We start from the raw sequence: 24,563 nt of genomic DNA on the forward strand, positions 1-24,563 counted from the left end.
ATAGTACGCAGTCATTTTTTTATGTGTGTTCATCCCTGCAACTGGTACTTCCTTGTAACAGAAAAGTGGTCCCGTGCTGAGATTGCACATGTGTTAAATCAACTTAGATATCGCTTAGAATTTAGGCTTATTTTATTGGCTACTTGATCCAGACAGCTCTATCTCTGAAGATTAGATCTCTAGCTCTGAAGATTAATGCCTCTTTCAAATAGGTTTGTTTGTCCTTGTGGTATCTTTCTGTTTTGTTTTGAATAATCACTTTTCTCTTGACTTCCTAGATTCAGGACAGCTATATATATATGTATTTTCCCCATTAATAAAAAAAAAAAGGATTTTAACAACAGCTTTATTACCACTAGTGTTTGCTTTTTTGCACTGTGTAAGACTGGTTACACCTGGTCCACAATTGCAGATGGATATATCTGAACCCAAATGCCAGGAAGTTTATTACTGAAATAAACAAGACTTGGGTAAGCCAAGCTGCCTTGTGGTCTTGCATGATGCCTTTGATATACAAAATTTTCAGACTGTGGTATGCATACCACTAACATCACATGAGTATCTGCTATATGCAGATAATTTCTTTCAACAGGCTGCTATTGCTTTCTTTGTACATAAGTTACCTCATATAGAGGTTGAAATTCTGATACATCAATGATGGAATATTAGAGAAAAGACTTAGGAAACTCTTGTAGCTAGATAATTATAGGCTCATGGAAAGAAAGAATATAGAGTTCTCAGCATATTTAAGCATCTTAAGCATACTGTTTTTCCTTTTCATTCCCATCCCTGTCCCCAAGTATCAAAAAGAGAGAGACTTTGGATCATCCAGGCAGATAATTTTTCTCCTTCATTAGTGAACTTCAAGAATTGTCTTTGAAGTTTATCAGTTAGGCTAGTACATTGTGTATTACTAGTAAGAATTTTTGTTGTTGTTGTTTCATTTTTGTTAGTACATGGTCAAACCACTGTTGTCCAAAGACTGTCTTGTTCATCAGCATCAGTGATGACCTAATCATTCAAAATGTAATGCCTGCACCTTTGCAAATATTTTGCTGTGAAAACAAATATATTTTGCTGTGAAAACAAACATTTCAGAATGGGAAATATTTATGAGGAGAAATAAAATGTTTATTGCTTTTCTTTGTTTTAATGTGTAATATAACAATTGAATGATGTCATTCTAATCAGTTTATCCACTCAAAAGATTAGTTGGTATTAAATATGTTTTGGTTTTTTTTCCTATGAGTGTACATTCAAAATTAAAAATCAGAAGTGGCTTGGTACTTTTACTGTGTGGCAATCATTGAAAGCACTAGTTGGAACACAATACCATTATCTTTTTATCTATAGGAAGATCCTGTCTGCTGCAAATAAATTAACAGCATCTTTCATTCATGTTGAAAATGTCAGTAGACTGGCTAAAGTCTGGGCAGATTAGCACTGCTAAAGGAAGTATGGCCTTGCCTGGTGGAGGCAGCTTTTCCAAATAAGCTGTGTAGGTTAGAATTATTCATTTTCTGTAGAAGTGCCCTCTGGATAAGTAATTCCTGTTTCCAAGATTGTCCAACAGAAATTTTTACATTTATATGCCATGTTCCACTTGAGACTTTTAGTGCTTTTATATAGATGTCGTTTCACATTTTCTGAGATAGCATAGACTATTATTCAATTTGTAAATGAGTAAACTAAATGAAAGAGAACTTAGCAATGAATCTCACTGGGTAAATTCAGTAAATACTTAAGGAAAAAAGAATAAAATGTTGACCTCTGAAAAAAACTTAATAAAACTGTTCTAGTTTAATGTTATTTATTTCCACGTTTGGCACATATTGCTTTCACTCTGCTTTTGTTTTGGTTTTTTTTTCCCTTTAGGACGTGTAGGAACACCTCATTTTATGGCCCCAGAAGTGGTGAAAAGGGAACCTTATGGGAAGCCTGTAGATGTTTGGGGTTGTGGTGTCATCCTTTTTATCCTGCTAAGTGGTTGTTTACCTTTTTATGGAACCAAGGAAAGATTGTTTGAAGGCATTATTAAAGGAAAATACAAGGTAAATGACAGTATGTCTGAATCCTTTTCCAGTGAGATGAATTCTGCTTATAAAATTTGGGAAGTTGATTTTTGTGTTTAACCTGGCTTAAATTTGAAGCTTGTAAAAAGCTGCCTGTTTTACACAGGGGGAGATGGTTCTCCCTCTTCATTCTGTCTTGTTTGTACTGTTTTGTATCACTGCTAGGAATTAGAATACAGGAATATTTACGCATAGAAAATAGTGAGTGTAACAGTTTGCTCTTAGTTGTACCTTGAACTGAGTAGCACTACATAAAGTTTAGTTGTGAAGTACAATTTAGTATATGGTACCTTCCTTTAACAGATCACTTACATTTTTAGCAGAATCAAAGAACTACTGTAAAGGCTGACGATCATATTGCTTTGATTTAAAATGGGATGAATGTTACTATGAACACATGGTCATTTTTCTTTTTAGTTCAGAATATAATAAAGTGAAACTAAATTCAGGAGCCACTTGCAGCTGAAAGCATATTGGCGTATATGCAAAAAAAAAAAAAAAAAGCATGTTTCACAATGTAGTCATCTTAGAGCCATTATGGAGAAAATATTAAAACTTCAACTTCACTGTTTTTGCTGCTTTGTATACAGTCATGCAGTTCTGCTCTGCTTTGCACGAAAGGTCATACATAATCCGTGCATTAGCAGAGAAGGAATGGAAATTCCTAAGGCTGCCTGACAATCTGTAATGGGTTGCAGGAAGTTGTGGGTTTTTTTAGTAGTCTGCTAAAATGTGACAACTGTGGCACTGCACTTGCTCTAGAGCACAGTCTTCATTCTTTAAATGTTTTATGCCTAGAGATTTCTTAGTGGTACTAGTTTTTGAATTTCATAGACATGCAGACATTCTAGTTTTACTCTGAAAGATTTCTTTATCTAATCTGTCAAACAGCTAAAACTTTTTGGAAACTTACAAGTGTTTTGTTTTTTTTCTTTATTAAAAAAAAAGTCTTGGCTGGAACATTGTGTCTTCTCAGTTCCTTTCCTCTTCCTGTTTCCACATTTATATGCCTGTTCAGTGAAAACAGTGCAAGGATTTCAAAACCGGCTTGCTACAAATTTGCAGTTATCTTCATTTCATTAGAGCTGAGAAAAGAAATTACAAATGACAATTATAAATGTGCATTTCACAGGCAGATAATGTTTCAGAGTGCTCCAACTTAAAGCAGTATCTTTTTGTTGCAGTCTGTTTTTAAATAAAGTTGACTTCTTTAAATGAGCAGAATAAATTATTGAAAAAAGGCTGGTTATTATGTTGAAATTTTGTTTCATAAAACAGCAATGTTCTGTATAAATAAAACTCTTTATAAATTAAAGAAATAGCTTAAAGACAGGATCCTTTAGCACAGAAAGAATTTTCCTACTTTAGTATGTTTTTATTGGGTTTCCATCTTGTCATGTCATAAATAGTTGGACACAAACCTCACAGTATGAATATACGTTCTAAATTTTCCTTCACATTGTTTCATAATACCAACCACTGTTAAATATCTATTATCTACTTTACACAAATAAGCAATTCTGTTCTAAATTCTGATGACTAATTTAATTTCTTTTTTTCTTGCTTGTAATCAGATGAATCCTCGGCAGTGGAGCCATATTTCTGAAAGTGCCAAAGATCTGGTACGCCGCATGCTTATGCTGGATCCAGCAGAAAGGATAACAGTATATGAAGCACTGAATCATCCCTGGTTGAAGGTAGTAAAACCAATTGTTTACATATCAGTTCCTTCTTAAAGGGATAAAAAGATGTGTTTGTTTAAACTTTTCGAAGTAGACATGACATTGTATAAGATATAAGATTTAAATTCTTTGTGAGATTAGAGCCTGAGTTTTTTGTAATGTCTAACCTTGAACCCTTGTTTAGCCAGAAGAGCAAATTTACTTAGGCATCATGGACAGCATAAGAGCATACATAGTAGGACTAAATGAAGCTTGAAGAAAGTAATTGTATGTCTTTCTGTGGCTCTCAAAGTCCAGAGGGGTGATTTCTGATCTCTTTATAGGTCCATTCCATCTAAATCTCTTCCCTATTATGCAACAAATAGCTATGCAGTGTAATACACTACTTAACTGCTTAATTTCTTAATTAGATTCCTGAAATGTCCCATTGAGTAAAAAAAGTAGTGGTAGGTTGCTGAAATCTGCTGTGACTATATAAAATTACATGGCATCTGGTAATCAAATTATTTTTCAGTGGTGGCAGAATTTACAACACAATTTGAGCCAGAGCACTGTTTTTTCTTTGGTAGAACCTGATTAATTCATTATTTATCTTTTTTATCCTCCTTTTTTTTCTGTAGTGTGGGCCCAAGATAAATGTAATAGAGCATTCATTTCAAAAAGCTGGGATTCTGGTGTAACACAAGTAACACTCCTTTAATTGAGTCTGTAGTAAACATAGGTGATCTGTGTTTGCCTGCATTTTGACTTTTTCTCATATGAGCTTACCTACGTTTAGATGCCAAAGCAAATGTTTTGTGCAGATGGGCAGATTCTGCTTATGTTACAATTTTTGTATCTGTGGTCTTGTTGCTGATCTTGCCATTAACTGTTGAAAGACAGGAGTGAAAATTTAGTTTGAGACAGTCTTATTTGCAGGCTTAGGCTAGCATTCTGTGAGTCCATTCTCTTTTACTTTTGCCTAAGATAAATTGCCTTCCCTGTTGACTCAGAATTTTCTTCTAGCCCTTTCTATAGACAGAGCCAAATACAACATGAAACAGTGCCATCTGACACCATATAGAGATTGAATTACTTCTGCCATTGATTTCACTCTGATTCAGGAGATCCGCATGATAAACATTTGCATTAAATTAACAACTGTATGTGGCTTCTGTGATGTTGTGGGGAAAGAGAGTACTCAGGTGCTGCAAGTTCTCACCCCACTGTATACCATTTACTTGTAAATTTTTGATCTGCATCTACAGTGGAGAATTCAGTAGAGTGTAAGTTAGCACCTGGTGTCACCAGCTATTGAGCTGTCACTTTCTGTTCTGTTATGCAGAAACCCCAACTCACAAGCTGTCTTCAGGTATCAGGAACCCTTTACAAAAGTGTCTGCACATGTTGCTTCACTGGCATTGTACTACCAGGAAGCAGAGCTTCTTCATACTTGCCAGCTTCAAAGTTCAGTGCTAGCCACAAACCAACTTACAGCATAAGAGTAAAGCAGAAGTCTAGAGTCTTACTGCAAAGTGAGAAACAAAATCACAAAACAAAAGTATCCCTGGCCCCAAGTTAAGGATTATTTCAAAATTCTTTGATACCTGTCAGTTTTTTGAAGTTATTTTTACCTTAGATTGCCTTGAGTCCTTATTCTCCTTATGATACTTAGTAGCTGATACATTTTTTGCCTAGTTTCTTAATGTTGAGGTAATACTAAGAACTTATATTTAATCTTTGTTTTCTTTTGCTGTGTTTTAAGGAGAGAGATCGCTATGCATACAAGATTCATCTTCCAGAGACAGTAGAACAATTGAGAAAATTCAATGCAAGACGAAAACTAAAGGTAAAGCGAATGTCGTATTAACATAGTTACATAATTTGAATTTTAAGTAGTGTTACTAATTTTAAAAGCACTGAGACAAATCTATGCTCTGAGGTCAGCAAAAGTACAGAAGTGAAACTGATATTCACAGTCGCCTATCACAGAGATGTCTTGTTAAAGGTGTTCATCCCTTCTGTCTTTGTTCAGAGTTTTCAAACTGAACTCCAGCACAAATTGTCTGGTGTCAACCAAGTTGTGTATGAGGTCTTCCTTTTACATTGATATGGTACTTCAATATAATATGAATTACTACGAGGGAGAGAATTGTAACAGTGGCTTGTGGTATTGCTGTTAAGTTTATGGTAAAAGGAATATAATAATGTTCACTACTTTTCATTGAGGAGAGCAAAAATGTCTTCTTCAGTTCTATGCACAAGATTATGTCTCATCCAAAAAGAAAAGAATGTTAACATTTTATAGCCCAAAACAATATGAGTTGCTGTCAAAACAATAACTATTCCTATCTTAGGAAGCTTAACAGAAATGTTTTTAAATCCACTGAAGGTCTGATGTATCTTTAACAGAAGCATACAGTATTACTTTTTGTGAGTTGTTTTTAAATGTGTAATAAATGCAGAATCAGATGTATAGAGTAGGTGCTTTGCATTAATTTAATCTAGCTACAAAGAAATTAATGATTAAGGTGACATAGTTGCTGTGGTTTCTGATAGACAGCACTTTGTCTTAGGTGGTTTGTGTGTCCATGTAATGCTTTAATTACAATGTTAGCTCCATTACATTTTAGAATATGACCAGTTTCCTTATTCCAGACACAGTCTCAGATCTTTTACAGATGTCTTTTTTGGGGAGCCACTATTTTTAGTCTCTAGAGAGCCTTGAAAACACTACTTGTATTCTACCATTTTCTCCAATCCACCACTGTTCTGCAGAGTGTTTTCTGAAATTGCTATTTAGTTTGCATACTGCCACACCTGTAAGACATTAAAAATTGAGTGTTTAAGCTCTAGTTTTCTTAAATATGTAAATATACTTCGGAGCAGATGACCATTTCTCTAGCTTTTTAACTTCCCGTCTAACTACTCATTTTTGCTGTCCAAGATTAGATGTAGATACATCATGGATGTCAAATAATGTTGAAGTGTCTGATTATGACAGTTTCTCAAATAGCAATGTATTGTTTGGCTTCAAAGAGTAAATTTTTATACTTGCTAATCCATCCAATCTAGGAAAGACAAAGATGATAAAGTTTTTTCTCTGTTGGAAGAGAATGTTTTTTCTTGACAACTGCATCTTTTAGAAATTTCAGACAGAATTTCAGAAATTTTCTCCCATTTGTATGGGCACAACATGTATTCAGGGTTTCCTTGCTAGAGTTTCCATCCCACGTCCTGTCACCCTTACTTTTTACTGTAGCCTCTGTGTGGCATTTTTTATCTCTATCAAATTAGATAGGATTAATTGATATAGATTATATAGATAGATATATAGATATTATATAGATAGATATAATATATATATATGATTAATTGATTATCTATTTTTAATGTTATGTATTTGATTCTGGAATATTTTGATCTGTAGGAAAAAAAATATTTTTTACTTTTTTCCTAACTAGTGTCACTGGTTTTTTTTATAAGCTTGTGTCCTTCTTTTACCATATTTCTACCAAATGTTCTGCTTCAGAGGTGAACACAAAATTAAAAAAATTTTTAGTGACAGCTGATGCACATTACATAGGTCACTCCAAAAGTAATGCCTCCTGTTTATTTCCATGGAAACTACAACAGATACAAGAAGTACAGTAACTGATAAATTCTCAGCTACACAGCACTGATTACCAACGTAGTCATCACCATTAACTGCATTTTTGCCAACAATGAACAAGAACGTGCATGCCATGCTTATAAAAATCTGCACCAACAGAAGTGACACCCTGTTTCACTGGTGCTCTGAGGGTGTCATTGCTAGGAAAGCATTGCCCACTTGGTCTATCTTTAATCGGCCTGAACAGGAAGTCAGAAAGTGCCAAATCTGGACTACACGATGGGTGTGGTTTTACAGTCTGGCCACGATGAACAATGTGCTCCACAGTGTTCAAACTGCTATGCAGCTGGGCATTATCATGTTGCTTCTTCTCTGGCCTGACTCTGGAAACTCAAGCCTTCAACTTAGCGTCATGATGTAGCAGAGTTGATGTTTTGTCCAGATTCCAAGAAATCCGGAAGTATTACCTCTTTCCTATCCCATAAGACAATGCACATCACTTTACCTGCTGAAAACTACATCTTCATCTTATTCTTCAATGGGAAATTTGCATGTTGCCATTTCATGGACGGCTGTTTTTACTCTGGCACATAGCAGTGGCATCACGTCATGACTGGAAATGATGCTATCCAGGAAACAGTCATCCTCTGCCTTGAATTGGGTCAATGCATCCTGACAAACTTGCACACAGTGTTTTTCTGTTCCTGTGTCAGCATTCATGGGACCCACCTGCTGCAAACTGCGATATTTCAGTGTTGCCACCATCATTTCCAATACACTGAAGCTGATATTCAGCTCCGTACACAGTTCCCTGCTTGTAATCCACTCATTTGCACAGATGAGCTGATCAAGACTCTCTTCATCCTGTGATGAGACTGCTGTGCATGGCCACGTGGAATGTAACCTGTCTTCCATGTCACTGTCACCACTGCTGAAACACACCACCCACTGTCTCACTGTGCCCACAACCACTGTTTGGTCTCCATAATAAATGTTCAGCAAGTATCAATGAATGTCTGTGGATACCATTTTTTCAGCATGGAGGAATTCAATGACACACCTTTGCTTCATTCTCATTTCCACGTCAGATGCCATTGTGTCAGACTGCCCCTCTGCTGCTATCTGCCACATGGCAACAAAATGGAGTGGAATATTGGCAGGAAAGTTCAACATCTACTGCCATACCACCATCATCCACCTCTGGCATTATGCGCCGACTTAATAAAACTGGAGACATTACTTTTGGGGCAGCCCTCATAGAAATTAATAACAGAATTGAATATTAGCTCCATATAGCTAAATTACTTGCTGTCTAATATTTGGAGCTGAAACTGTAAAACATGTCAAGATTATCTGTAAGCAGGCAGAGTTGTAACTTTTCTGGGCATTAAAGGTTTCTGTGTTGTTCATGACTTTTCTCTAATTGTTGGGCATATTTAGAATTTCTACAGTAAGAGCAGTTAATTTAGTGCATTTAATGGAAACCTGCACAGTACCTGTTGTTTCTAACAAAAATGTTCTGCCAATCACAGTGCTCAACGATACATTCTGAAAAGATTTTTCCATGGCTGCAACCCCATGAATAGCAATGATAAATAAACTTGGAAGAATGTTATTATTTCAAAAGGTTTAATTATAAAAGGTGTCTATTTGGGGGAAGAAAATCCTATATTTCTTTGCTTACTGAAAGTAAGTTTTATACCTCAGACTATCCTGAATTGTGTTTTGTGGAGATTCACTAGGATTTCTGGAGATTTTAAGGACTTTTGCTGAATTCTTTTCTGTTTTCCATAGCTTACAGGGTTGTCCTTCATTATGTCCTCCCAGCATGATTATGATCCATTACATATTTATAAGGACATGGATCTAAAAAATTTTAAAAAGCAGTGCACGTAATAAACCATGCACTGATTTACTGCTGATACATTTGCTGATAAATCTTACCCATTGCATGGACATGTATATATTGTCATGGAACCTGACTCATTTGATTAAATTTTTAATTATCTCAACTTGCAATTTTGAATTGTGCTGAAGAAACTAGCACTTGATCTAAGCAAAATTATTTTTTTCTTCAAGCTTTTTAGTTGGTTATTTAGCAACATTGCAAACTAGTTTAACTTCAGCCTTCCACAATGGAAGACTATTGCTTCTACTGAGAGACTTGGCACTGAGTTAGGGCTTATCAAAGTGTTTTCCAAAAAAGAACTGTTGTCATGAAATCCCTCACAAAGAATATAGTTACTGATGTCCACGAAAGTAGTGTACAACCAGCTCTTAAATATAGTTACTGATAATAGCAAATCAGATGAATACTATGAAATCTGTGTACTCTTCACCAGGAAGGTCAACACACAAGAAAGCTTGGGAAGTTCAGTGACCAAGCATGTATGGAAATGTTTTATTAAACTACTTTGTGTAATTTAGATTTTGTGGGTATTTTTATTTAGGGGGCAGTACTAGCAGCTGTGTCAAGCCACAAATTCAACTCCTTCTATGGTGACCCCCCTGAAGAATTGCCAGACTTCTCTGAAGATCCTACCTCCTCAGGTATTGTAACAGAAAGTGTATTTACTCCAGTCAATCTGTCCTAATTCTTTACTGACTAGAATACCAAGTGTTGACCAATTTCTTACAATTTCATGAAGTTTGACATTGTTTACCCTTAAATGGGAAAACGTGAGTAGTTTTCAGTTATAATCATAGACTCGTAGCATGGCTTAAATTGGAAAAGACCTTAAAGATCACCTAGTTCCAACTCTCCCGCTGCTGGCAGGGTTTCCATCCACTAGATCATCAGGCTACCCAGGGCCTTGTCCACCAGGCTCTGGCATTATTTTTGACATTATGAGCCAGACCCCCCCGGTCTTCAGTAGCAAAGGGAAGCAATAAATGTTATGAGCATACAGCTGAGCATTTGGCAGTACAGTGGTACTGCTTCCACCAGTACTTTTGTCCTTGACCCATACCTGTATATTTTAATCATCTCTCAATCCCTAAATTGGCAGCCCTGTCATAAATATGTATCTTAATTTTGCCAAAACATTATGCATAAAGTCTATAATCCCGAAGTAGGGATTTGTCTGTCTGTTCTAAAATTAGGATTTAGGATCAACTTAAATGAACTTTTTAAGGAAAATGTAAAGCAATATGACTCTCTTTTATTTTTCTAAATAACTAAATAATAATTGCAGAATATTTAAGTTATGAATGCTTATAACTATAAAGCTTACTTTACCAGCAGGTATTTCAGGAACTTAATTACTTGTGCAAAACTTCTGTGTTACAGTGAATTCTCTTTCCCAGTATTTTCATAAGTGACAAAATTACTGAGCGACTGCAAATGTTATGTCATACTTTCCTGCTTTTTTATTGAAGAATGTCATTTTTAGGAAATAATTCAGCGTTATTAATACATAAATTCAGCAATATTTTTGTTGAAATTCTGAAATTTTATTTCTTGCAATTCAAATTCGAGTACTTAAGTACAAAGATTTGCTTAGAGCTGCTTACTGATCATGACATTCATCTCAGACTGTGGGTAATTAATGTCTCATCACTTCAGGCAGTGAGCTTTTAAATACTCTGTGAACCTGTAGGTAAAGATATATATGTGGTTTTAAAGAGAATAAGTTCATTTGACTTCACCCATAATTTCTTTCAGTGCTTTAATATTAGTTTCCAGCTACTTCCTCCATTTCAATAGAACAACTACCAACATGTTTAGCAGTAGACTAAAAGCTGCAGTTCCTCTTCCCTGTTTCAATCTCACATCAACAGGACATGTGTTTTCCTCATAGGGTGATGTAATTGCAGATATTGGTGTACAGCAGAAGCACACAGTCTATTTTTTCTGCTCACAGAACACATCGATCTAGTACATACATACATTCTATAGAATATTTGTGCTCTATCGTTACCTTGTCTTCACCTCTGAAATAACTGAAGCAATAGATTGTATTTCTTAGAAAAGTGTTTTAATTCTTTAAAACACTGTTGATCTCACTGATGGGAGATCACAGTGATCAGGAAACTGTACTTAGTGAGTGCTTTCTGTGATATTTCCCTGACTGTATTAATTGATAAAATACATAGTATGAAACACTGAGCCTTCCAAGAAGAGTTGCTGCAAGTCTGAACTGCTGAAATTGCTAGATATGGAAATCTATGTTGTTTCCTCTTCAGAATTGCAGTAGTGATGTTTTCAAATTTTTTTGGCACATGAAAATAGTAGGGTCTTGTGATCTTTCTAAGCTGAAACAGTTCCTAGAAATTCGATATAAAACTCTCAATTTGTAGTAGAAAATTGGCTGTCTTCAGGTAATTGAAGTTTCCTTCCTAACATCCCATGATGATTTTTCAAATCATGAACTCTAATGAATAGCACTTAATATTTTAAGTGTTGTTGTCTATTTAATCCTCCCATAAAATTCTATGGAGCATGCCATTCAAATTAAATGATTTGTCAGGAATGAGCAAACTCTTACTAAGATAAAGATGCAGAAATGTAAATGCTTATTGTTATGCAAATTGTATATCCTATGCTCTTCCAGGCTTTTCTAAACACAGAAACAGAAAATTTCCATTTTGATTTCCATGTTAGGGTAGAGTTGTCCTCCCTCAGAGCACAATGAACATGAGACTGTTGGATGCTTTGAGCCTTTACCACCACAGCCGTAGCCTGTGATATTTTGTGTAGTTGCGGAAAATATTCTTACTGGAGAGCTTTTCAGTGAGGATCAACCAATTTCATAAATAAGTAGATGGGTATGGACAGAGATAAATTTCATTTAAAATCAATCAGGTATTTTTCTGCATGAGTCTTATTCCTTTCTTGGCTATGGGATCTTTTAATAAGTCTTGATTCCTGCAGCTGTTAATTATTACGTGTTTGTTCTGGGTGATCTATTTCCTCTTTCATCAGCAATCATCCTCTGGAGGACTTAATCCTGTTAGCACTCTGTAGGCAGTGTGGCAGAAGTCAATCTTACAGAATTTTGAGAGACTCTAAAGGCTCTAAAAGTGCTTTGAAAAATTAGGCAAATATGTAATAATTAAATAATTATAAATTATTTTTAAAATTTAAATTAAAATAATATTTCTGAAGCTCTCTGTTCAGTAACTTCTTTAGTAAAGTCTCTGAACAGCTCAAATGATGAGACAAGCGTATTGCAAATGTATTTTGTTAGAAGTTGAAACATTTGACTGTTGCAGAACATTGTAAAATGCCACTTTCCCAAGTGAGTAACAATTTTGGATATTTTCAATATGCTAAAATAAATATAAACCAGAAGTAAACAATTAGCAATTGTAAACAATTAGTTGTAAAGGCTGAATATGACACACGAAAAAAATTGACCCAGTAGAAGGTATTTAAAGTGGACCATGGACCATGAAATTAATTAGGGAATGGAGAAATTTGCAATCTGTAATCAAAAGTAATCAATTTGCATTCTGCCTATCTTCCCCATCCTTCTCCCTTTCAACGCCCTCCCTCCCAGGCCCTCCTATCACTTGATTGCACAATACATAAGGCAGAGAAGACAGAGGTTGTCCTCTCAAATCATATGATAACTATTTGTTCTGTGATGGAAGAGACCGGATATATAATTTTTAAGTGTTTCTCAAGCTAAAGAATGAGACTCACCAGTACAAAAACTTGGGATTTTTCTGAATTTTACTTCATCAGTTGCCCATTTTGTGGCAGACCAAGGAAACGCTGTGGAATTGTTTGAAGTTTTGAGTTGGGAATTTGAATTTAGGAAGGCCATTTAGTTCACTCTGGAGTCTTAGGTACATTCAGGATGTTAAGGTTTTTGTGCATACAGTAAGCGAAGTCCATCAAGTGAAGATTTTTCTTATAACTTTGTTTTTCCCACAACCTTTTTGTAGCCACATTTTCAGATCTACTGAGTCGCTGTAGGAATTAACCCGATGGATAGTCTTTGGAAAACTGCATAACTGAATTCTAGATTAAAACAGATCTTGCCTTTTAGTTAAAAAACTTTTCTCTATAGTACATGCTTTTATTTCTTGGTTCGTGGTATTGGTATTCTGTACGTGACTAACAGTTTCAAAGTAGCTTATGAAGTTCTTGTAAGGCATTTTATATTGCTGTGTTTTAATTTAACCACACATAAAGTAGAGCAGCATATTAGATGCAAGACATACTGACCAAATTCTTAGCTGTGTGGTTAGCTTAGGCAACCAAATAGCACTGTTGCAGTACTTCTGAGAATTTGTGCACTCTCTGAGCTCTGCAGTAAATGTGTAATATGAGGAACACAGAAGCAGTGCTTTATTATTGCATGGTAAGCAGGTATTTAAAGTCTGCATTAGTGTTTCTGGCATGTTTCTTCAAATTGCAAGGGAAACATTTTATATGACATTTCTTTATAAATACATTTTGATATTTTATGTTATTGCTTTATGTAAATAGTAAAGTTCATGCCTTTTTTCTTATTAGACTCTTTTGTTATCAAAAAATAAAAGCCCAATCTGACAGGCTTTCCCAGTGGAATCAAGCAGCAAACATACAGCCATGTTGTCAGATCGATTTTAAACATCTATGGAACTAGTTTAATCCACAAATATTTTTGAGGAATTTAGATACTGTAAAATATGAGCAGTGTAAACTCTTAGCTTAAAAACTCTCAGTCTCAGCTATATGAGGAAGAAAGATATTATTATGCAAATAATACCACTGATTTTCTAAATATTTGCAAAGCATCTTGTGCAGTGTTTTAAAGTATACAGGAAAAGGTAATAAATTGTATTCACCCTATAATTTGCTGTTACTATTGCTCAGCTAGTTGTGCAAGTATGATTGACTATTGGTGTTCAGATCCTAAGTTGGAGTATTTCCAATACTTCATTATTGACTTTGTTTTTTCAGCTGTTTGTCTTCGTTGTGGTGTGTTTAGGTACAAAAATGAAGTATCAATATAGCAAGTCAGCACTGATTAAAATCACTAATAAAGTGTGTATATTTCCAAATGGTTCTTGTAATTAAATCACTGAAACTTTTGTTAAATTATTTCAGTGTAACATTGCTAAATTCTAATTAGTAAATGTAAGTGTGTTAAGTAATTAATAACAAGTTACATTTCACTGACAGTATAATAGTTTATCATTTCATTTGCTATGATCCTCTTACTTTAAATCATTTTTGTCTGGGAGTTTTTTAAAATCGTGTAACAGTGTCAGAAAAAAATCTGCTATTATAGATGCTTAACACTGAATAATATATGTGCTACTTTTCCAATGCCAAGTGCTTGTTTTCCTCCTATCCCACTCTACAAGTCCCACTTGCTCCACTCATGGAAACCGTGTTATTAAAAAAATTAAAAGAGATGGGGGAGGTATTGACAGTTTATTCAGACTGTTTTGTGGCTAAAGTAGTATGCCAGGCTGCAGCTTTATGAATTGCTTGTTCTGAAATCTTCATGCTGTTTGTTGTTTGTTCAAATGCTGCCTTCCTACTAGGACTTCTAGCAGCAGAAAGTAGGTATCCCTTTGTTTTCCTTTAAAGCATAGCATTCAGCTATAGTGTGTGTCTTTGCATGTTTAAAAATCAGCTTTTTTTCTCTTCATTTTACTATTTTCAGTTTTAATACTGCCTGCTCGAGAAAAAATAGCCTGTATATTGTGCTTAAAACTATATGAAACTTTCAAAATTAATTAACCTGAAATAGTATCATTTTCCAGGGAATTCTGAGTGCTGTAGGTTAGAGGCAGTATTAAAATTAACTGGGATTTTTGTCTAATTGTTTTTTATATTTGCGACACGATCGAAATAAAAGTTAAATTTTCATTAAATTGATACAAAATGAAGTTGTTTGGTTTTGCATTTTAGTTCCCAAATTAATGTTTTCATGGGTTAACGACATTTTTCTCTTGAACACTGAACATACGCTGTAGCATTAGTTCTGTATTATTTTCTTGCTGTACCTTTGCATGAACTTTCTTGATCATTCTGTGTTGACAGTGGTATGTGACATATGCATATGCATTGTATATGTATGCATATACAGCCAATTTAAATAACTATATGATCTGTGACTCCTTAATGAAGAAATATTACAGAGACATAGGGCGGATGTTCTTGCTGCAAGTAAGCTGCACACTTTGTGCAGACTGGAAGCACAAGTACTTCTAAACTTGCAGAATGTGCTAGACAGAAGAACAAGTGTGAAATGTTAGACATTGTGATACAAACCACAAACATTTCAAAACCAACAAACGCGGCATCTGAAAAGATAAGCTATAAAAGTGTTTCACCTGACAGCACTACCATCCTACGTTGAGGCAGCAAGGCACATGTCTATGTTTCCATCTCTGATCAAAGTCAGAGATTGTTGTTTATTTGATTCTTTTGATCTTAGAGATCATGGAGCTTGTTCCTTTACTTCCTACTGCCCTCTCTCAGAATCCTCATACATAACATCCCCGTAACATAAGAATGAGAACTTGGTAGATTTTTATATTAAATTTCAGAAACTATTATTTGTATGTAGTTCTAATAAAAAAGAAGCTGTCGTATAAAGCCTCAGCCAATGATTTTGTTTTGAAGTGTACCACCTTCAGTAAATTTAATGAATAAAAGGTTTTGCTGCCCTCTTACTGGTCAGAAGAGAAGTTCCATACATTTCTGTAATGAGGAAGTAAGTACCTAAAGAAGTAATAGTGAAGGGCACTCTTTTGTTAAAGTTGTTCTTTGTTTAACTGCATGTAAGCATGCAGTTTGTGAGGTTTGGGTCTGTTCTGACCCTAGGCTGTTTTCTGTCACACTTGTGGCTAGTTTTTGGGAGGGAGAAGTGGGGAAAAGGGATTGGCAATCTTTTGTGAAAGTCCCAAATACAGAAGAAGAAAGTCAGAGATACATGAACTCATAGTGCCCCTGTCTGTGCAGAATAAAACAAGGGTCTATTTCTTTTCATTTTCTCCAAAGTTTACTTGCCTTTCTTTCCTTCTGTGGTTTCGTGAGATATTATTCCTCCCCCCCTTTTTTTTTTTTTAATTATCCCACTTTCTTAACCATATTTTTCTACCACACCAACTGCTTTTTTTTCTATGGTTTCATTATGGTTTCCATATAGTCTCTTTCTAGTTCTCTCCCTTTACTTTTTCTGATTTTTATGTATATATAAAATATATATGTGTATACATACATTTATCATTACTCCCATAAAAGCTCCCCAGTAACATGCATAGAATTGTGTGCACGTAGGATTGTATTTGTAAATGTACAGAGTACCTAAACTTGGCTCTTTGGTTTCAATATAGGAAGCAACAAGTCACTGAACTCTAGATAGCTGAAATCAGAGGAGTCCTTATCTGCCTTTATATTTCATTTGACTGTTGGCTATATATGTGAAATGCGGATTTCCTACCTTATTTTAAACTACAGTAGGCATATATATGCATGCTTCAGCTGTCTTCTGTCCTTACAGAGATGGTTGCTCTGGAATGAATGAGCAGCAAAGAGCAGCAACTTAACTATGTGAAGTTAGAGTCATCTGAGCTCCAGTGATTCATGCAGATGTGGTATAAAGTGATGAAGAGCATCTGATCCTCAGTTGGCTTTCCATTAATCTAAAGAGTTACATCTGTAGTGGATAGGTCCTGTCATTTGTAAAATATTCTTTTCTTGCCTTTAATGAAAACAGAATATGTTTAGTATTTGCTTTATAGGACCAAGAGGAAACAGAGGGGTTCTTTCTTGTACACTGCTAACTTCTGTCCGATGCTACTGAGACAAATGTGGGTTTTTATGTAAAGCACAGGCATAGAATTTATAATTATGCTGCTGTTGAGCCTCAACATTCATGTATTGCTGAAATAGACAACCTTCCATGTGTGTCTGAGCATGATTTGAAAATATGTCTCTCTCGTGTCATCCGAGAGGCACGCATCATTTCTGCAACATTTTGATGTTTTTCTCATTACCTACTACGTTAAACATTTATGCCTTGCACTTTTAGTTTATTCTAATCAGATGCCAACAGAACAAAGGTAATGGAGGTACAGATTTGTACTGTCATCACTAAATAGGTAGTATAAGTGTACAGGTTTCACTGGAGTCTTAATGTGCATCATAATGTGACAAAAGAACCTTTGAATGACTTGTTAATTTAATTTTTTTTTAGTACATGAAGCTTGAATCTCACATTGCAGAGTTCATAAGCATGATGTTACTTCATCAGATGAGTTCTGTCAGAATCTCATATTTACACGATCGTTTTTTTCTGAAAATATCTGCACTCAATAATAATACACAGAGATTATATTCTTGGTTTTTTATGAGATAGTATCTTGTGTCTTCATTCAGTCTTCCTGAAACCTAAGAATTTCTAGGAAAAAAGACATTTTTGTTGTCTTCACTGTATGTGTTAGCCTCAGATTTCTTCGTAAGCAAAGTGCCTTCTAAAATGTGTGTGCTTAGAGATCCAGGATTGTTCTTTAATGTTATTTCCACTGACTGCACACAAGAAGGCAGCCGAGATGAAGTAGGAGAAAGTCGCTCATGTTGACTGTAGATTAAATGGCATAAGGACAGAATCATGATATATATAGGGAAACTACAGATAACAGCTAGTCTTTGATTAGTCATTTAAAAGCCACTGTAAAATCTCCAAAGCACATTTATCTATATATAACATATAAAGTAGTTGAAAAGCTGTTCCAAATTAAGAGAAAGAGAATTAACTGAATGAAAATGAGTAGGTGATATGGGGAACTTAGAACAGTACTATACAGTTCTACAGATCCCAGGGGATTGAATCTTGTCAGTGTGACTTTAATAAAAATGTACTATTATTATGGTGGTTATTACAACATCTTCTACAGAGTTATTTTCTGGAATACTAATTGCAGGAGGCTTGGAAAAAGGTCACGATTGTATAGTTCTGTATTTAGAGAAGGTCAGGCTTCCTCTCACAAGTTTACATTGCTCACAGGAGGGTTTATGACTAAGCAAGATTTAAATAAACATCTAATCATCAATATTAAATAAAAATTAGATTCCTCTTTTTCCTGTCTATTTTTCAGCAAGATTTAAGTCTTTTTACCTAAACAATCTTTTAGTCACAGAATCAGGGCCACATAAAAAGAAGCTTGTAATTCACTGTGCTGCCTATTGCGTAAGACAGGAAGTCATTTCTACCCACCATGTCTTCTGGGCCTCAGAATAACAATTTTTGGGGGTGTTTTGTGGTGGAGACGTTCTATTGCAGAATATGGAGACTGTTTCTTAGATTAGTATTTTCAAGATTTTTTTTTAATGTTCAAGGGAAGGATTAAGGAACTGCTTTCTGTCTCTAAAGATAGTTCCTCCAGCAAAATCACCTGTTCCAGGCTAGAATAGCTAGCTCCAACGACGCGGTAACAACATTCTATTTTACCAAAGCTTCTGCTTGTAACTTGATGAACCATGATGATCTAGCCACCAGTGATGACCAGCTCTGCCTGAGAACTACAAATACTCTGCGGGCAGAATTCAGTTTAAGATTGTATCTGAATGATTATCTCCATAAATTAGGGAAATACCTGTGATGACTGACCACACACTGGACGAAAAAAAATGATCCAAGTTATCTTCTTGTAAAGCAAATAGTTCTGACAAATATTAGAACTGCCTAAGTGCACAAAAAAGTACTCAATCTAAACTCCTGTCCTCCTAAGCTCCTTCTTTTAAGCAATGTAGTATTATACTTAGGAAGTCACTCTGTTAACTAAAAAGAGTTCAGTGTACTGAATGACTACAGAAGACTATTTTCAGCATTCTGGCTGTTTTGTTTCTTTGTTTGTCTTTAATGTGAGAAGCCATAGCTTTCAGCCTCTCGGAGGTGTCAACACAGAGGGAACTGTGAATAATCTCAGCTGTAGTTTCTTATGTAGCCTTATGGGAGTACAAAAAAAGTGAAGGTGAATGCACAGCCCAAGATACCATCTTTTGTGCACACTGAGAACACAATTCCAGTTACAGTAGATTTCACAACACAGTCTTCTCACATAAACACATTTGGTGCAGATTTTGTTTCTACACCAGTAAGAGAAGAGTCTTCTACTTTTGTCACTGTCCTTACAACCTTTCCTGCACGATTATTTGTGTCTATATCTTTATAGTAACTTGATGTGCAGGGTAAGGCTCTTCTCACCTAATTAGCTTAGGCACGTACAGTGGCAGAAATCAGCACTTTATAGCAAACTTCACAGAGTCTTTAAAAGAAAGTCAAGTTGATTAATTTCTTTTTTTTTTTTTCTTGGTTTCCTAATTTTGATATTTTTTTATAATTTTTATCATGTAGAGTCTGTAATTGGTATAAATCATTTCAAATCTAACCTTTAGATTTTGTAAATGTGTAACAACTCACTTAAGCTTTTCATCGTCTATGGTGATGCTGAAGTGGCTACATTTTCAATGATGAAAAGAGATGAAATGCTTATTCTGGAGGATATTAGCTGTAATCATGAATATTACATTGCATTTACAGGTTGGGGGTTTTTTTTGAGTGCATTTAACCTTTATTGATTGCTTTTTCCCAAATGCTAGAAAGTAATTTAAATATAGTAGTATCTGAATCTTTTTTTGAATGAATGTTTCACAAAAAATGATGAATTTTATTTTATTTAGTATCTGAATTTAAAGTTCTTCTGAATTGTTAGGCCTTTAACTGTTTATAACAGAGCTAGATGTTCAGAAAAATGCCTGTAGAAATATTCTGTCACTATTTTAAACAATAATACGCTGTCAGTCCATTACTGCTATGCCATTTTCTCAGGCAAATGCATACAGTGATTTGTAAACATGTGACAATGTTGAAAGGTACAGTGGTAGATACTGTAGATACACCACAAGATTGTAGGAAACAAACAAACAAACAAAAAACTACTGAAACTGTGATTTTGAGAGATTAGCAAAGTCACTATCAAAATTTGACATCAAATTTGTTAAGGATATTCTTGGAAACTTTTTACTACAGCCATCTAGTCAATGCAATCAGTGGGCAGGAAAAAACAAGAGCTCAATGTTTAGTGTTCTGGAATTTCCAGATATTCAAAAGGCTTTTCAGATGCAATATTAAAAAGTAACTTCTATTTCTTTCAGAAAGGCCACATTTGTGGAATGTGATTCCATATTACCACATTCTAGGTCAAATAATACTGTCATATAAACAATATGATGGTCCAGAATATTCAGTCATTTGCAATTGAAAAGGACAGCTTCTAGCATACTTCTCATTGTTCTGGTTTTGGCTCCAGTTCTTGTGATTATGAGCACTTTCAAGAAGTATTTTGAGACTCTGAAGTATCTGAGAGTTTGAATTGTATCTTCTCTTAAGTTTTCTTTTCCTTAAAGTCAACACTCCAAATAAATGGAAAGGGCTTTGAGCCTGGAAAGGAAAATTTTGCTAGAAAATAGTTTGCTAGAAAATCTGAACTTGGCAAGAATAGAAATAAAAAGAAATTGTTATAAACAGCTTTCTGCTAACCAGGTCTAGAAACTCAAGTACTTTCCTTTAGGCGTGCAAATCTCCTAAGTCCATCAACCTTTAATGGATATACTGAAAATGTTAAAAAGAACTAAGCACAATCCCATTTTGTCCTTAGGTAATAAGTTTCTTCCATACCACTGAGGCTTGTGATTACCAGCACCAGGTCCTTGTATTCCCTCAGTTTTCTTGCTGTGTCTCCCAGTGCACAAGGTGTGGTACAGACAGAGGAATATGGAAGATTCCTTTCAGCTGAACATGATTTTTCACTGTCAGAGTTGGAGCAGGTTTTTCTCCTGTTTAGCACACCAGATCCAATGTGCATCAGCTACAGTGCCTTACTCCTAGTGATGAAGCCACCACTTTTTATAGAGGAACATAAGTTGTATTGATAAATCTGCTGCAAATAAATAGTCATTTCATGACAGAGAACTAAGTCTTACTGCTCATGGCCCATGACTTGTAAATGAGTGGAATACTGTAGTTCTTAACCTTGCTGTTCAGTAACTGAGAGGAGAATCTTAGGTTGATTTTTTTTAGTAAATGGGATATAAATTTTGCAAGATTTGTAATTTGCTCATCCTTCTGAGGGCTCAGGTCACAAAGCTTGCATAGTTGCATTTGTGTTTGTCATTATCTTCATTCCAAGTTTTCTCAGTTTTCAGACAAATAACAGTTTTTAACTTGACTCTTTGTGTGTTTGGGAGAGTGTTGGTTTTTTTGCTCTTACTAAATTCTGAAAATGAAATAGATTACAAAAGGACCTAAGGTAAGGAGGGCAGGAAAGAATTGTTCATATAATAGAAGGTGTAATTTCAAGAAATACAGCATTTTTTTAGAATTTCAATTATTATCCGACTCTCTTGGCAACAAGAGACTGGCAAATAAGTAAGTAAACAGAATAAATGCATTATTAAGGAATTACCAAAATACAGAGCATGTAGAATTTTGTATCTGGAATAAAGGATTTATTTTTTACAATGCATTCAGCAGTTCACTGTCAGACACTGGCATTTTTTATGGCTAGCACTTAATAAGATGCCATCTTTCCTGTTGCTTATACCACTGTGGAAAATCTAAAGTCATGAATCCTAGGTGTTTAGACAAACCAGGATTAGCATTCTAGTACTGTGCACAAGTGGCAGCCACAATTGATACCTGATACTTAAAACAAGATATTCCACAAAGAATCGATATGGACTGTTTTTTTGTGGATTTATGTTGTGCTTCGTAATCGTTTCCAACCATGAGTACAACTTTCCTCATGAATTTTCACCTTCCATACTGCTTCTTGGTTCTCCTTTTGTCCCTGTTTACCTCATTTCTCCTTTCACCCTTACCCGTTAAAAATCATCCCATCTTCCTATGACTCAAAACAATCCACTGGTCTCAAAATACAGCAATTGGTTTATCTGGGTCTGAGGTACTGAAGTAAATACAACAAAGTGAACAAAAAACTGAGCTAATGTTACTGACTTTTTTTTTTCTACTCCAGAGGACACAGCAGTCAGGTCTTTCTCTTCCTTCCTTTATACAAATGCTGATCTTAAAATAGATTTGTGAAAGCATTGTTGTTGTGGGTTTTTTATTTCAACTTTCTAACCAGTTTGTAATAAGTATTTGAGTTGGGCCAATAATCAAAAAAACTGAAAAAAGGAAAGGCTGGAGTAAGAATGTTTGGGCAGGCAGTTGCACAGATAATCCAAGTGTCTTCATAAGACATTGTTGGAATCCACCCTAAATAGAACCAAACAAAGCTTAATAAAAGAAGTTTTTAACCTCTCTTCAGTTAAACTAATTCTTAAGAATAATTGCACTATGAGTGGGTACTGTTGTTGTACTAAATTTTATTCGGTGCATTTTCCTATAAAACTCTGACTGTCAAGATTATGTGAGTTTCCCTTTCAGAACTTCAGTTTACTGTGAGTCTTTGCTCTATTGATTTTTTTTCCCTCCTGTTTATTGCCCCATAGGAGCAGTCTCACAGGTGCTGGACAGCCTGGAGGAAATTCATGCACTTACAGATTGCAGTGAAAAAGACTTAGATTTTCTTCACAGTGTTTTCCAGGATCAACATCTTCACACGCTACTAGATGTAAGTTTTCTTGCATAAGCAGTTTCTGTTGTTCATTGGACAATATTTTGTTTGCTATCACATGCAGAAATCCAATTTCTATTTCTTAATAGTTTTTAACCAAGTAGACCTAGGAAGTGAACATATCATACTAGCTCTGAAAATGTGTGAATTTGTGAAAACATAAAATTTTGAAGTAGAACTATTTCCTCAAATTCAACTATTGACTGCAACAAGTACCATCAGCTTCACTGCAAGGTTATAGTTCATCCCTCATGTTCAGTTCCAAGACCTTCTTGGAAGGACAAATTCAGAAACTTACCAAGTTTTCATTGGCTTCTGTGTCTATGCAGTGTTGGGATCTAAAATAAAGGTCAAACAGCAGCTGAAAAAACTTTCCCAGATTTGATTCCAGAGTATATTGTGCATATTTATATGAACATTTTATGTTAAAGACTTATGTTGAAGGACTTGTTTTCAGACAAAGCTCAATGTTTTCTAAAGCAACCTACACATTGCACTGAGAAAACACTCAGATGAAGGAAACAAATCCATAGAGGCCTAGGCTGTGCACGTGAGCAAGTAGTGCAGCACAAAATTAGCAAATCTGTAGAGCAAAAAAGTTTACTCTGAGGACCCAAAGTCAACAATCCTGTGTGCTTGGAGGGCTTTCTTTCTAAACTGGTTGGACTGCAGTTCTTTGGACTGCACCTGCTGCTGGGTGGTCAGCACTTTCTATTTTAATCATTTGAAAGTAAATGTGCTCTATTAACACTTGCAAAAGTTGAAGAATGGTAGGTTGGCGTAATCAGAGGATCCATTCAAAGCGTATTCCTCAGTTAGTGCAAAATGTTCATATAATGATGAAGATGATGACTGTTTTGTTACTTTGTCTTAAATTTTACAGCTTAGAAACCTCAGTGAATATCATGAATTTGCTTTTTACACCACGAGACACAAATATAAGAGTCATTCCAGCTATTATAATAGGCAGGTAGATGGTTATGGTAGAAACTGAAAAGGGTTTCTGAAAAACTGTTGAATGCTTTAGTTCCAGTAAGCAACTTTGCAGGGATACGATCCAAATATAATTGGTGCCTTATTTCTTTTGGTGTCCAAACACTTTGAATGCAGTAGGTGATTTGTATGCTTGTTACGAATTGTTTAGTTGTTGGTGATTGTTGGACCATCTCTACCCAGAGCATCCTTAAAATTTACAGGATAAAAATCTGCACATGCTTCCATCTGGAAGAGTTCCAACCTGCATGAACTAGTATGCATGAGAACATAAGACCTATGATAAAGCTTTTTCAAAACACAGCTGCTCCTATAGGACTCAAGGAACTGCGGCTAGCTAGTTCTTAAGTGATGAGGGCATTGCTGTAGCACAAGAATACACGTCTAATCTTTGCTCTAGATAACTGTTTATGCAGTTTAAATTAAAAAATTGGTTAAAAATATATGAAGCATGCAGGAATAAGGGATTAGGAGCTCATGACTTTCCTGAATTGTGTCTCCAACTGTTTGTCTTACAATTTGCATTACAGTGTGCATGTTTTTATCCCAGAATGAGTTTGTTTAGCTTGTGTTCCTGGAGCTTAAATTGTTACTTTTTTTATATATCATGGTGCAGTATAGAAAGTTGATTAG

At 35.2% G+C, this 24,563-nt stretch overlaps 1 protein-coding gene across 5 annotated transcripts in view; it reads left to right on the plus strand.

Annotated features, from left to right (window-relative positions):
* CASK (calcium/calmodulin dependent serine protein kinase) overlaps positions 1 to 24,563 on the plus strand; it is a 196,511-nt gene that overhangs the window by 120,529 nt on the left and 51,419 nt on the right. For all 5 annotated transcript variants that reach the window (XM_042810955.1, XM_042810956.1, XM_042810957.1 and 2 more), the window contains 5 exons: positions 1,876 to 2,051; positions 3,647 to 3,769; positions 5,499 to 5,582; positions 9,797 to 9,896; positions 22,813 to 22,934. In XM_042810955.1, the coding sequence (XP_042666889.1) occupies positions 1,876 to 2,051; positions 3,647 to 3,769; positions 5,499 to 5,582; positions 9,797 to 9,896; positions 22,813 to 22,934 (605 nt within the window). The remainder of the gene's footprint in view (positions 1 to 1,875; positions 2,052 to 3,646; positions 3,770 to 5,498; positions 5,583 to 9,796; positions 9,897 to 22,812; positions 22,935 to 24,563) is intronic.

This window comes from Centrocercus urophasianus, unplaced genomic scaffold, assembly GCF_019232065.1.
Source record: "Centrocercus urophasianus isolate 14NV4802_14NV808 unplaced genomic scaffold, USGS_Curo_1.0 seq_12, whole genome shotgun sequence".
NCBI lineage: Eukaryota > Metazoa > Chordata > Aves > Galliformes > Phasianidae > Centrocercus > Centrocercus urophasianus.